At 32.0% G+C, this 15,426-nt stretch overlaps 1 protein-coding gene across 1 annotated transcript in view; it reads right to left on the bottom strand.

Moving 5' to 3' along the window:
* LOC137630241 (titin homolog) overlaps positions 1-15,426 on the bottom strand; it is a 186,997-nt gene that overhangs the window by 110,166 nt on the left and 61,405 nt on the right. The window contains exons 11-15 of the mRNA XM_068361699.1: positions 13,735-14,061; positions 12,429-12,536; positions 11,309-11,395; positions 4,195-4,326; positions 2,246-2,341 (exon numbers count right to left, since the gene is read on the bottom strand). Of these exons, the coding sequence (XP_068217800.1) occupies positions 2,246-2,341; positions 4,195-4,326; positions 11,309-11,395; positions 12,429-12,536; positions 13,735-14,061 (750 nt within the window). The remainder of the gene's footprint in view (positions 1-2,245; positions 2,342-4,194; positions 4,327-11,308; positions 11,396-12,428; positions 12,537-13,734; positions 14,062-15,426) is intronic.

Raw genomic sequence — 15,426 nt, 5'->3', positions numbered from 1 at the left:
CTTTACCATTAAGATTTAAATTGAATTACATGCACCCTTTAAACAAGCATCGCTATGAAAAAAATATCTTACATAAAAAAACATGCATCCTTGTAATGTTCACAAATGTCCTTTATTGCAATACAGCATATTTACTGAAGTATCTTAAAATATGGATTATTCAAAATAAAAAATTCCAAAAAGTTTTAACCACAAACCTGCAAATCATTAGAAAGACAAATACGGTACCTGAACTCATAGATGAAGTTTCTAAGCCAAGCCTAGACTGATTTAGAGGAGTATAGTACTTACTTACCTTCTATTATGTTTTGCATGATAGAAACTAGCTTTTTTTTTATCCAAAACCACCAAGCTATGCGAGAAACTCCCTTATTGCATCACAAAGAGAATTTTAATTAACAAATATTTGGGTACTCTATATTCCTTATAAGAACAGGAAACCCAAAATAAGTAACTATTATATTACGTCTTTTAGACATACAAATAGGCATACCCCTTCTTGTGACAAATATATGCTTCCATTAAAAGGTGTTTGTTTGCACTTCTGTTTATCAATAGCACAAATAGCCCTGCAGAGAAGTACAAATAACAAACTGATTTTTACAAAGCATTTTTCCATTGTAATCAAAGCTAAAAAGGGTAGACCATGTAAAAGAGCAAAGGTGTGTAAGTGCATAACAAGAAGCTATTTATCAATGACACTTTCAAGAGAATCACAATCTCCCCTAAATATAAGAATTTTAAGACCCCTCCCCAATAAGGAGAATGTTGGTAATGATGAGTTATTGGAATGAAGTACCATCACTCTTTCAGAACCATATAGACAAGGTAGTAATGATCAATCCGGATGCATCATAGAATATGAAATGCCAACACTCAAGAAATTTTTTAGGAGTAGTTTTGTACATGCATCACACCTTTCATATAGTTTGCATAACACCAAATTTTCATTAATCAAGTACATAATAAAGTTTGTAACTTCTTCTAAGAGAACAAATATATTCACATGGGAATCAAGTTTTATAAGCATCACAGAACTAAATATGCTTTAAGCCAACTTTCCACTAGGGTATACAGTACTCTATTACATAAATTGTCAAAGTAAAATGCATTTAAGCTTGAAATAGGATTTGCAGTTAAAATCATCACTGATCTATAAGATCGTAGAAATGTAAGTGGAAATACAGGAAAGATAATTACAATACTGTAAATATTTCTTGTGAGATGCACGGTATGCAATATCAAGCAAATATGTAAAGAATACTGTTGTTTGACAACTATATGAGAAAAAGTTCAAGAAGCAACACTGTATACACAAATTACGAACCAACTTTGTACTCTTTTGTGCAGTGAAACGTAGTGTTAGGACTTATCATGAAGTGAACGTAAATACCTGGATGTTATAATTACTGGTACTCAAGAAGAAAAATACACTGCAACATCTAATGTAAAGTATTTTAGAGCAAATGATAAACAGCATAGGCAAAGAGATCAATGAAAAAAAAGGAATTATAATACCAACAGCATCAATAGAAATTACCCAAAAACCACAAACATAAGGCCCTTGAGTACTGAAGTCATATAAAATATGTCATAATACAGTACAGCATCTATTTGTATTTAATCAGTAGCTGCTTTAATATCCATATGCTCCAAAATCATGCAAATATCAATTATACCATATAGTAAAATACATTTCCTCTCACATGAAGTGACTTTTTTGCTCTGCATCACTTAGAATTTCCATGTTCAAATTAAATTCTAGGAACTACCTTTGCAACATGTTTCACAAAACTTCCTTCTTGTTTATGATAAACAATTTATGATAAACAATTTCAACATGTACTGTATGTCAGACAGAATAAAGAGACTAATACTGTATGTGCACATGCAAATAAGAACTATATGGAACTTGTACATACTGTACGGTACTCTTTGACCGTCTCCACAATTCTCATATATGTACTGTATTCTTAATTTGATATCTCATGTATACTATACTTCGATCAGTAAAAACACCACGTGCCCTTAGAAATGAGAAAGTGTGCTCAACTATAAATTTAGAGTATTGGTGTTCTTATTATGACCTTATCTACATATTACACTTCGTTTATAACTCAATAAAATACTTGCAAAATGCAAACTAATCAGCAATTTGTACAAACCCTGCAGTTGCTGTGACTACACTGAAATGGCATATATACAGTGTTACTGAGGGGACCAGCTAATCAGGTTTGATACTTACAAGCTGCCTTATGGAAACTCCTGTTTCAGGAGAAGCTCTGCTGGGAGTGTGGGCACGGATGTGTTCGTCTTGAACTGATCGACAATATTCTTCTCTCTGTATCGAGAAAATGATATTTGATTTTAATTATCAACATTTTAAGCTATTACATGTAGAATTAGAGATAGCAACAAGTAAGAGTTTTGCTTTCAAATCATTATTGTGAACTGAATGCTGGTATAAAATGGACCTCTAAAAGACAATACAGGGTCAAGGAAGCATACTATCAAACACAACTGTGCAATGAATAGTCTAGTCAGGCAATGACAGATCTTCCAAAACATAAAGCAAAATAAATTATTTATCATACTGAAAATTACTCCTCTGTTAATAATAAAGACTGATTTAGCAAAAGGTTCAAAGGGGTGATAATATCCAGCAGTAATAACATGAATTCCTAGTGTTTAAAAGTGATTGTCTTGCCAAAGAAGTAATAGCTGGGCACAACACAGAGAAAGAGGTTCAGTTTCAAGGATTCTAATATAAAACCTACATAAAGAAAATAAATTTTTGCTACTATGGTTGTCCTAATTTGAAGAAAGATTTTGTTATTACTATGATTGTTGTAATCAAAACATCTTGAATAAATAGCAGTTGATCATGAAAGTTTTGCTATTTGAATTTAATCTTTAATGAATTAATCCAATGAAAAATTATATGAATAAAGAAAAAATAATCATGCTTTAGACAGAAGGATAAGGGCAATATTCTATGTTGTGTACCATACACAATGCATCATTTTAATTTTTATATTATGGGAAAAATATTTAATTTTCAATTGTAGAATTTCTATACATCCCTCTCAATTTCTATTATGTTTATCAAATAACTTGTGTCCTCTTGACATCTTAGCATTTAGAAAAAAAAAATTCTTTATATGCCAGAGTTATAACTAAAGATATATTTGAGAAGCATTTGTAAGCAGAGTAATAGGGTGGCTTTCAATCAGTGAACTTGAACCTCAAAATCTGACAGCAAGTAGTTGAGCACATCAAAAATGCCTTTTTCTGTTGAGACAAGTCAAAATCTCAGACATTCTATTAAAGAAGCACTATTTCAATTGTCTAACATCAGAGTAAACAATGTTATTACTTGAAGTAAAATTTTTATGGCATCTAATTATAGACTGTTTGGAATTAGATTTGTTTATCAACTACATTAAAAATAACGGAGATATTTTCCATTTTTCATATTTTGTAAACTATACATGTTTACATCATAGTGCAAATTCTATCATCGATAGAAACAAAATCTATAAGAAACAACACAAAATATCCCAAAATTTTACACATACAAAATTTATTATGATACATTCTTCTTCTAAACCCTCCTTTGGCTTTCAAATATATCAAATTCTTATATTGCATATAAAAAGGTTATTTAGAAAATGGCTATATATAAGAAAAGGTCTGAGGCATTGAATTTCTTGCCAGTTGCTATGCATGTATTGCCAAAATACGGCAAAGAACCAAAATGTCTGTGGCTAAGATCAGGGTACAGTATCGTAATTGTAAAGTGTTACATAATATAGAAAATCTATGAGCTATTAAATGGGGTTGAAAATCCTGTTAAACAATATAATCTAAGAAAGCCATGAAAGAGGTACACAGAACCATAACACAGATTTTCTGACAGCATGAAGTATATAAAGATAAGCCATGGATCAATCAGCACACATTGGAGTATTAGTTATTTCTTATTAGACTTTCCATAAGAGACGTAAATATAGATAATGTATGCTGCATAATAAGTCCAAAAGACGCTAGGTGGTACCAGCGAAAAACATAAAGTTATCAACTATAATCGTGAACAATGTTGGGTGGAATTGGTAGCCTTACAGTTTTTTATTTTGAATTCTAGTAACATAGAAATTAATATGCAATGGTTTAAAAAAATACTGTTGTCCTCACCAGCTGATGTAGAGAAATGTTCAATTCCTCCTTTGGTGCAGGGCTGCTACCACCTGGACTACCGCAGCTACTGCTGCTATGCCTGCTGATGGCACTATTGCTTCCTGTCGCCGACGCTTCATACGCTGATTTCTGTTTATAAAAATGCTTTATAAATGAAATGAATATTTTCATATTTTATGAACAATTCATATAATTTACATTGTTATAATGAGTAATGTTGGAATTAGACCTAATTGATGATGACTTTAGTTATCACTTGCATCTTATATGAATGCAAATGTAAAAGCCCACTGTATTCCAACTGTAAATATATATACAGTAGGTATATAGTATGACATTATAGCATAAATTATGACTATTCTTGGTGTTGAAATCCATAAAATTGTAAAAAAATTCCATAACTACATGTTTATGAAGTGAATTTACGTGTTAGAAATATTGAAATGTAGTGGGATACAAAAAATCAAATGCATTACACCCATTCACATAAAAAAAAATAAACTACAAAAAAATTGTCAAACCACTATCAAAATAAAGATACAGTATGTTACATGCATCAACGTTCGTCTGATGAATACAATATTTAAACTGTATTCTGTTTTATTTTAAAAAGAGAGCACAAAGTGTTATACATCGATCCATTTTCACTTGTAAAATAATCTGTGCAAGATGAAAGTAATGTGAAAAAAACTAATTCTGAATTATAACGCTTCACAATCGTCCACTGAAAGGAAGTTTCAATGCTAGACTTGAGTGCCTAAATCAAGTAAACTACAATATGTGCCTTCCTCAGTGTCCTATGAATACATGTGAATATTTAAATGTGCAGCCATAGTCTATGAACAAACCGTCTTTTCCACCAATTACGGCAAGAGGACATCTGTGAAATAAACAATTTGAAATAAACACTGGCCATTAGATTTTATTTTTTATCTATATTTCTCTGTATTGTCATTTCAAGTACAGTATGTGTGATTAGTTGCTTTTCTGAATAGAGCTTTATGCAAACTGATGAGGAAACTGTACTCCATAGCAATGTGAGACCTTTTGTCTCATTTAGGGCATTTAATACCTGCTGTACTCTCAAAGCTTACTGTGTTATTGATTGTCTATGAAGCCCCACCAGGAAATATTTAGCATTGAACATGAAAATTCCCAAACTTCATTTGTTGAATAACTAATAATGAAAATGGTTACCAGACAGTAAAAACAATCTTTAGGTAGATAAATTCAAAATTATATGCCTACCAACAGTGGTTCGTACATATTCTGCAACGTCACTCCTTTTTCTGGCATGTCTTACTGCTGTAAATTTACGTTATGACTAAGGCTCATTTTTATATATAAAATTGACAGATTACAGATATATGCAGCCACTATAACTATTTTCACTGTTCTGAAGTTTTTCATAATGTAGGATATACTGTACAGTGATACTTGTGAGATCAAATCCCCCAGATCTCAAATAAATTTGGTGATCTTACAAGATTGTAGAACATTTCCTGGCCTGGAGATGGAACAAAATTTGAGCAGTTGAATAACTTGAAAAACCCTGTATGGGTCGAGATGCTTGGCCATGAGGAAATAGGTGTCCCAGACAAAAGTGATCCACTTAGTTTACTAGGCTCTCCCCTAGTTCAGGGAAGCTAAACCCTATTCCATTAAAGTTTTTTGCTAATATCATGTATTTTATTGTGTATCCATACATAGTGGCTCCTAAGAAGGAAAGATTGATGGTCTAGATTACAATAAAATTTTTAGGGCTAGCCAAGGCTGGTTTGATAAATAGCAAAAAAGAAGTGCTATTCATAGTGAAACTGTCTCTCAAGACAAACTGAGAAATATTTAGAATTCTTAAGTTGTATTAACACATTAGGCTAAAGTGCCCAACAACTTTTTAATTGCAATGAAAGTGGGCTTTACCTGGATATAAGCCTATGAAAGAAATGTGATAAAAAGGAAAACTTAGGGATAATGTGGAAGTCCAGTAGTAAAGCCTGGACAACTAGGGTGATCTTCTTGGGGTGAATGCATAGAGATACAGTCTAAGAGAAACAATTGCCACTTAAGGCTCTCCTTGTCATGGATAATGCATCTGCCTACCCTCCTGAAATGGAGAATGAGTTGTCATGGGATTTTGATATTGACATTGTGAAATTTCTGCTTCTAATACGACTCCTCTTGTTCATCCCATGGACCAACAGGTAATTTCTAACTTTAGAAGACTGTATCCTAAACCATTTATCAAAGGTGATTCGAAGTCACCTCTGACACGCAGTAAAAACTTGAAGAATTTTGGAAGAACTACTTCAAAATGTTCCATACTTTAAACCACATTGACAAAGTTTGAGTGGAAGTGTCTTCAAGAATAATGAGCTTTACCTGGAAGAAGTTCTGGCCAGACTGTGTAGGAGAGGATATTTAAAGGTTTTGAACTTGAGACTGAACCTATGGTTGAGAATATTGATTCTTTAGTAAAGTCCATGTTGTTATAAGTTGATGAAGGTGTTGAGGAGTTAGTTGAGGACCAAGGCACTAACAACAAGAATTCCAACACCTTTATAATGATCAGTATCAAATAGCAAAAGTGGGCATTTATTCAGAGGATGAGAAGGGAAGGGATCCAGTACCTAGTTTAATGATAAAAGAAATGATGGCAAGATGGGCTGAGTTACTTAATTTTGTTTGAAAGTATCATCCATATAAGGCAGTAGCCAGCAGAGCATGGAATTTTTGTAATGACAAAACATTAGGCTATTTCAAAACCCTTGTAAAAGGGAGACAGAGACAAAACTCTTGATCCCTTTTTTTTTTCTTTTTTTCTTTTTTTTTTTTTTTAAATGTCTTGGAGTGAATCACAGTTTGTGGTAGAAAAGAGGCACAAAAAAAGAAATATCTAGAAAGCTACTTACCCAACATGTTTATGGAGGACACTTGCCTTACAAGCAATACTACCACCTCTTCCTTCCCTTCTTACCACCTTCCAATAAGACCCTCTGCTCTCTTTACTACAGGTAAAAGTGAGGTTCAAGGTTCAGTGTTATTGATTATAACTTTTTATCATTTTGTTATGCTTTAAAGTACTGCACTATATTTTGATTTAAATTTTCTGTAGAAATGGTCCTTAATAAGAGCACCCTTGAGTGGTGAACCAAATAATAATATTTCCATTCATTCCTATGGGGGAAATTGGTTTAGTACTGTATTTGAACACTGTTTTGGAACTAATTATATATTCGATATCCGAGGTACCACTGTACTGTACTTTATAAATATGAGATACACCCGTAAGAAATATGTTTTAATATAATTTTATGTAATCTCAGGAAGATTCAGTGGAATGAATTGGAAGTATTTGTCCTAATAGTTAAGGCTTAGTATGTTTTACACAATGGGAAAAATAACAACTTCACATGACAGAATGGTTAAGTTAGGAAATTATTTTCCTTACGAGATAATGATGATAATTGTTTAGATAATAATTTCCATTTTTTGAATTATTCTTATTATCATCTTTATTGACTTAGAATAGTCAATATGATTTTTTAAATTTTGAGTATAATAAGAACTACTATTGCACACAGTAAAGTCCATGTGTATTCCACTTCCCTTTGGCTAAAGCAACACAACTCTGTGAATGGAATAACATCCAAATACTGACCAGCTCTCTTCATAGAGTGCTCTGATGATAAGTTGCCTGTTATCTGGTAACCTCAACAAAGCCCATCATTTTGTTTTGCAAATAATACAGATCTACTGATACGAAGAGGTACTGGCACGAGACACACCTGATAACATTGATAGCAATCATTCACATAGCCTTTATCAGTATTCTATTAGATAAAGTACAAAATGACATCATTACATTCTTAGTTCAGTTATGTAAGATGAAAACCATAGTAGCTCTACTGTATGCAGTTATCAAAAAGGTTAGATTAAAATAAGATTTTATTACAAAAGCATATGCTATATTTTAGATGAGAAATTAGGAAGGTTATTTGGATGAATGTTATATAGAGTGAAACAAGATAAAAATTTCACTTATGCAATTTAAGACATAATCTCTACACTGTAAATAGAAAATCTATCACTAATGCTTTTTATGGTACTAGCTAAAAAGGTAATTCTTAATGATAGCTTATTCAGACAAGGCACACCTTGGTAAGAACATTTGTTTTTTTGTTTTTAATCTGAAATCTAAATTAGAAATTCTCTTGTGATTCCAGAATATTTCAACCAGAAAATGTTATATTCAAGACATATTTATTGTGAGTACTGTACTGTATGAAATACATTTTAGTGTGTTATGAAATTCTTAGATAAGTGGTGCATAACTTTCTTTCTAGGGCAAATGTAAGCTTATTGTATTTGATGACCATATTTGTCTTTCTTTTTTTATCATTAGAAATGCAAGTGTTTGCCTTGGTCGTTTAAGTAATGACATTTTATTTTTTCATATCCATTTACCAATGATCATTCTTGTAAGCCTTAACATTTTATCTTGGATTTCCCGTGGATAAGGTATATAAAAGAATTAGTTATTTCCATTCTTTGCCTTGTCTCCCTGGTTTCTATATGCTTTTCCATAATTTATTTTGCCTTTTGTACGGGTCTTTGCCCTCCTATATCCATATCCAATACTGTACTTCAAGTACTCTTCCTTGTCCCTTCTCCCTCAGGCTAGTGTTCCTTATCACTTGAAATCACATGTCCAAATGTCCAAAAAAAATTAAATCATTGATTATCATCATTATCAATAAGACCTCTGTGGGTTTTCCATTTGGTATTCACCACATTCCCCAGCAACTTCATTTGTAATAAAATCTTCCAAGTGCAAATTAGACCTGAATCTTCATTCTGTAATAATGCCGATTCATTGGAATTGCCTGTGACTTTGCCACATAGAATTCACAGATACATAATTATTTCCTGGTATTGTGCTTTCCTTATCTGATCAAAATAACCCATTTACTTGTATAAAAGGAATACACAAATCAAGAAGAGATGGTTTGGCACATAATCAATCTGTATTTACTGAAAACAAAGAAAATAAGAATGAAATACCATTCTTTATTGATATTGGATAATTATTTTCCTAAATTTAAAAAATAACATTAATTTTCTTGATAATAGGCTAAACAGGAAGAAATTATGAATAAAATACCAATTTTTGTTATTGATAATCTTTCTCTATAATGGTGTGGTTCTTTGAATATTGCAAAGTACAGCTGAACTAATGTCGGCAAATTGGTAAATATGTTTTATCCCTAAAGAGCATTTCAATATATACATATGAACTAGAAGATATAACTCCTACCGACAAAAGCACTGTATCGTTCCTAGTAAGGTATCATATATCTATGGTGTATTACTATTGAGTATAGACTGAAGAACTTAGGAATTTTTCAGTTTTCTGTAAATCATACAACAATCTATTTTTTAAGAAGCATGTCTATTGTTTTCATTGTGGAGTCTATCATCACTTTTCTTCCTTCCCACCTACTGTATATCTTTTTTGATGGTCCTGGGCAGGGTAATAGCATTGGTTTCCTCGTTGCATTTTATTACGTGTAGAAATAAGATTTAGTAGTATGGTACTGTAGAGAATACCGTACCATACTGAAAGATGCTTATAAATGCTTGTGTTTTCTCTAGTTCAATGTGTAGCTTATCGTTTCATTATTATCGAAGGTTCCATAGAAGATCTTAAGTTTTTAGGGTAAAATGTAGAACTAGTTCTCTTCAATCTGTTCCGTCTATTGCACTTTCTATTTGAACTCATATCTGATCTGAGCCATCACCAATGTCTTTCTGTTTGATTTATTTTGGACTTGTAGTTAACTTCATCCTTCTGGTTTTGTACCAACTACTTTTTATTTACTAGCAGCTCTTCTCCCCGCTTCTTATGTTTAAACTATCTCTTCATAAGAATACATATCAGTGGGAGACTTGTATGGGTAGATTTCTAATTACAGCATTTGTTTTTTATGTAAAGTATATTGCATTGCTTTAATTCTGAATTTGCAATATAACCATGTACAGATTGTATAATTTAAACTTTATTAGATTAATATTTACAGGCACTTTAATAGTGGATTTTATGTAAAGTGTTTGCATTTTTATTAACATGTTGATATAACTAAACTTTTGAAAACCATTTTGATTACAGCATATTTATTTTCATCATATGTCAAAGAGCATTGCCCATAAAAGCTAAAAGAACAATGGAATGGCAAATGCATCAGCCTTACTTTTATATTATTCATTTGCTTCCCTCTTTATATATTCAAGAAGATACTCTGCTTTTGTTATTGTGTGTGTGGGGGTGGGGGGAATTGTGCTCAATGGCTTAAACCACTATCTGATCTTCATATATTCCTGAGAAATGGGTCTCCTATATCAGTAGCATATTTTGTCATCTCCTTCTCTCCTTTCTAAAGTCTATGTAACAGTTATTGTATTTTAAGATGTATAATGAGCTGTTTACATTTTCATGTTTTTGTGTTGCCGTATTTTTCTGGTTTAAGCCTTTACTTTGCTTTTCTACATCTTATATAGTAGTGTATACTCTTATTTTTGTGAAAACTTCAAGCACTGTACTGTATACAGATAGGTATGTATACTGAATTACAGTACAGTTCATCCTAAATAGGTAATATACAGTTTAGAAAACTTTTTATATATGCTTAAATCAGTTATTTCGATTTTTTTAGTAAAATTGCAAATAGACAATACTCAGTTTTCATCAAGTACGGTACCTGAATATTCCATGCAAGAAAGAAGAAAATCATTTGATGTTTAATGTAGAGTAGGAAAAACATAACTAAAAGCTTTCAAACAGACTGAAAAGAAATGTTATCAATCTAGGAATGTAGAACCCTGCCAGTGATTGAGATTAGGTCATACAAAAGCCGTGACATATTTGGCTGTGGGATCCTTGCAACCAATTTTGTCAGACATAAACTATAAGAGTTATAAGAGAATTACACTACCTTTAATTATGATACCTGGTCACTTTAGATTGTTAATATTGCACACACATATGTATAGATAGGTAGTTGAATGAATAGATATAGTACAAAATGTTTTAAAAAATAATGTAGAAATTTACCAGTGATCTCAGCGATACAGGCGCAAGGTCATCAGGCCTACTAGGAGTGGGCGTACGAGGTGGTGGTGGCGAGGAATAAGTATCAACCTGTAAAGGTTTTGTTATATATAATTTTGATAGTTGTGTAAATCAGAACTTACTTATAATAAACATTTACTGATGCATCAGGCAAACCTCAACACTAAAAGTTTGTGAATTCAAATACAAAATTAGGAAATTACAATTGACAGCAATGTCCATGAAGAGGCTCTGTTGATTATTCAAGTTTAAAATGTAATGAAGTCAATTAAAGCTTTTCATTTACAGTAAAAAAGGTAAAGTAAATATAATTTTTTAATTGATTACTAATACTTTCATCAATATGAAGGGAAATTAGATTTTACCCTAAATGATGTGATAAAAACTATCTCTTCCACTTGAGTAATAACTGACAGTGTCCATTTTGTCCTTAAATTTTATGGTTGACAATGCTGCTAAATACATGAAAAATTTGCACCTTACCACTGTTGCACTAAGATTTTCAATATACATTATTTTGAAAGTGCAGTATTTTAGCCAATTTGACTAATATAAAAAACATTGTAACCTACAAAGTTAAACAATAGATTTTGTGTATCCAATATTTCCTCAATAAGGTTAATGTTAAAAATACCTTAGCACCAAAATTTAGCATGTGCATCTTGTTTCAGCTCCCCACTTGTTTTTATTGGACCCATTAGTTTTTCATTTCTTTACTGGGATTTTTAATTTGACATTATTGCTGAATATAGGAGAAATCCTTTTTCTTAACCTGATAATTTTGATAATATTTCCCTGAGAGTATCTGAAAGTTGGCCTATTCTTCAGCATGTGTGCCTTTATTGACATATTGGATTCTATTGCTCGCCATTGCAAACATCTAATATCGTATTAAAACGTACATCACACCTGAATAAAGTTGGTTAATAATTGAATAATACTTAAGGATAACTACAGATCAGCATATTTATATGTAGCTAAAAACAACCTAAAATATCATAGCTATAAAGAGATTGCATAATTTTCCTCCTGTTTAATTGGACACTGTCAGAGAATTATCACATCCGTGGTTTGGATTACTTAACCTCAACACATAACTCACCAGACTTGTGATATTGATATTTTTGTTGACCTCAGCTTTGTGGTTTTCTGTAGCCTGGGGCTGGTGATGAACCTTATTCTCCTGAGCTTGGTTCAAGTACGATGATCTCTGTGATTTGGGAGATTGAATTAATAATTTGGAAAAATTAATGTTCATCATGTCAAACTTTGATATACTTTTACCATATTTAGCTACAAAAAAGGTTTTACTAAATCAATTGTATATAATATTGAATAGAAACCTAAATAATAATCACTGTGTGAAAAGCGTTACCGTAAAAGATAGGTAAAGAAAAGTTAGAAAAAAAGTTGAAATGAAAATCTTTCCCACTTCTTATGTTTTCAGTTTACTTCAAATTTGTGAAGCATAACATGTAAATTATGCCAATTGTTACAAAAAAATGCATTGTAGTTATTTGAAATGTTTGGCAACCCACCCTAACATAACTTATGCAATACGTGTGTATTTAAATATGCAGTTTGAATAGAAATGTATTCAGTATCAGTATATTATGATTACTGAACAGCACTGTGGCGTTGCCAACTTTTAGAAGATTTTGCCATATCAGTAATTATGTTAGAAAGGTAAGTTAAAGTTCCCTATAATAATAATAATCATCATACATGATATATGCTCATATATGTTTATAGCAGAGCCCTGTACAGGGTCATACGTCTTAAGAAAAAAGCAAACTAGCGACTGAACATCAGAATATATTTGTTTTTTAAAATGTAAAATTATTCACTGTAGTCAGTCAGGAGGTAATTTCCCAAAACTGGCAAAAATTTAAAGTGTCCTGAATGTAAATTTTACATCAACATTCTTCATTAATCGTAAGTGTAAGGTTGACATTTCTTATTCGCAATAAAAAAATATCTCCCTAAAACTGGCAAAATTTTAAAGTGTCCTGAATGTAAATTTTACAACATTCTTCATTAATCGTGAGTGTAAGGTTGACATTTCCTATTCGCAATAAAAATATCTCAGTATTATTATCCATACACGAAATTATTGCGTAGTAATCAATGAGATAAAAAATTGAATTTCAAAATGTACTACAGTACTTCGCTAAGATTTCAACAATTTCTAAGTTTAATGATAGATGTTTAGTTTTCTATTAAGATATTGCTATGACCATATTCCATTCCAAAACATACCAACCCTTTTAATACTAACTCTTACAAGTTCTCCAACAGGAAGAGGGTTGTTATAGAACCTGAGACTATTTATAACAACTAGATGTTTTTAAAGACAATTAGATAACGATAATATCCAAAGAAATCAGACTTAACATCTTACAACTTACCAACTGTTTGACACTGACTCCAGCCAATTCTTCTTCATCAGTTAGAGGTGTCTGGGAACGAGGGTCCTTCTTGGCACCCCGGCTTTCCTTGCGACTACTGGTATTGTAGACGTCCCTCAGGCTGTGGAATTCTTCTTTGGTTATAAATTCACTCTCGCTGTGAGACTCTACTTCGCTAGTTTGTTGCTTGCTGCGAATGGTTCTTTCTTTTTTCTTATCTCCATTCTGGCGGTTTGCAAGAACCCCATTGGTAAGGGCGTGCCCATTGAAAAGGGGAGGTGTGGGGGCTGGATCCTCTTCACTATCGCTGTCAGTGGAGCTTCCACCCTATTGAGACACAGAATATCTTAACATCTCTAAACTCCCAAGTAATTTTAGTTTTCAAAGAGAAATACAGTACTAAAAGGCCATTGGTTCTCACAAATTCCTGCCTGATACAAGAATCATAGATGCTTTCTTTTCTGAAGAGTTTAAGAATATAGAATAAGTTAAATGAAACCTACAAAAAATTGCTAATTTACTCAGTGTAGTAGGGATACACTTTACTTAGAAGTTACTCGTAGGGACATAACCAATACCATACTTTTAGGTTGAGATATTTTTAGAATTACTTCAAAGGGACAAAATCAATACTATACTTTTAAGTTAAGATATTTTACCAAGTGTCTTTTCGTAAAGTCTGTATCACATTACTCAACATATTGAATTATCTATCAGGTAGATCTCACTAGAACAGATTTCATTATAAAGTTTGATGTAACGTGCTCGTTTTAAACTACTGTAAGTGAAATTTGATGAACAGAAGTAAATAATTAAATGCCTTTGCTGAAATTAAGTACTGTAACAAGAAAGAATTAAAAAAGACATACCTCTTACTAAATTCTTTTAGAACATATATTAGAAACATCATTCAAACGATACCTAAAACATGGTTATTAAAATCACATGCATGGGAAAAATATAAGAAAGAAAATAATACACATTTAAAATAAGTAAGTGGTCTACTTGAAAGGTGTGGAAATACATTTCCTTTTAGGAAGGATCCCAACCATTGTATGTCGCATGATGATAAAGGGAAAGTTGAATACTAGGCCATTCAACAATACCGATAAAAAGTACTGATGATATAGATAAGAAATGTAAGAGCCTCAAAGAGAAATATCTTTTAGATTACAGCAACGATTAGAAACACATGATGTAAATTTCAATTCCTTAACTACGTAGACCCTTATTCAGATGCAATTTTCACACCTTGGTTATTACACTCTGCTGTATAAACAACTGAATACATATTAGTAATTACAGTCGAAAACTATAAATAAGGCAAACAGGATTTCATACTTACTGAAGTATGGATTCGTTCAAGTTAACTTGTACCTGAATTACGAGTTTAGAACATGGTGTAATACAATTTTTTTTAAATATAAGAATATCAGGCTATCATACCAATAACATTTTCAAACATACTAGAGTGAGTTTATAATAATAATAATGAGTACAGGAATCGTTTTACTTGTCTCCGTAGGAGAGTACAACCTCCAGAGCACCTCGGGGGTGCATTGCATACATTGCAAAAATGGTCTTGGTAGTCTTACTTCGTTCTTTAGCTGCGCCTACTTTTTATCATGGTACTTTACTTCCGCTCCTGCTTCCTTTCATACATCGTCCTGTTCAACTTCTAATTTTTAACTT

This window comes from Palaemon carinicauda, chromosome 38 (assembly GCF_036898095.1).
Source record: "Palaemon carinicauda isolate YSFRI2023 chromosome 38, ASM3689809v2, whole genome shotgun sequence".
In the NCBI taxonomy this organism is placed as follows: Eukaryota; Metazoa; Arthropoda; class Malacostraca; order Decapoda; family Palaemonidae; genus Palaemon; species Palaemon carinicauda.
Note: the sequence above shows the minus strand (reverse complement) of the source record. Positions and strands in the feature narration are given on the sequence as shown.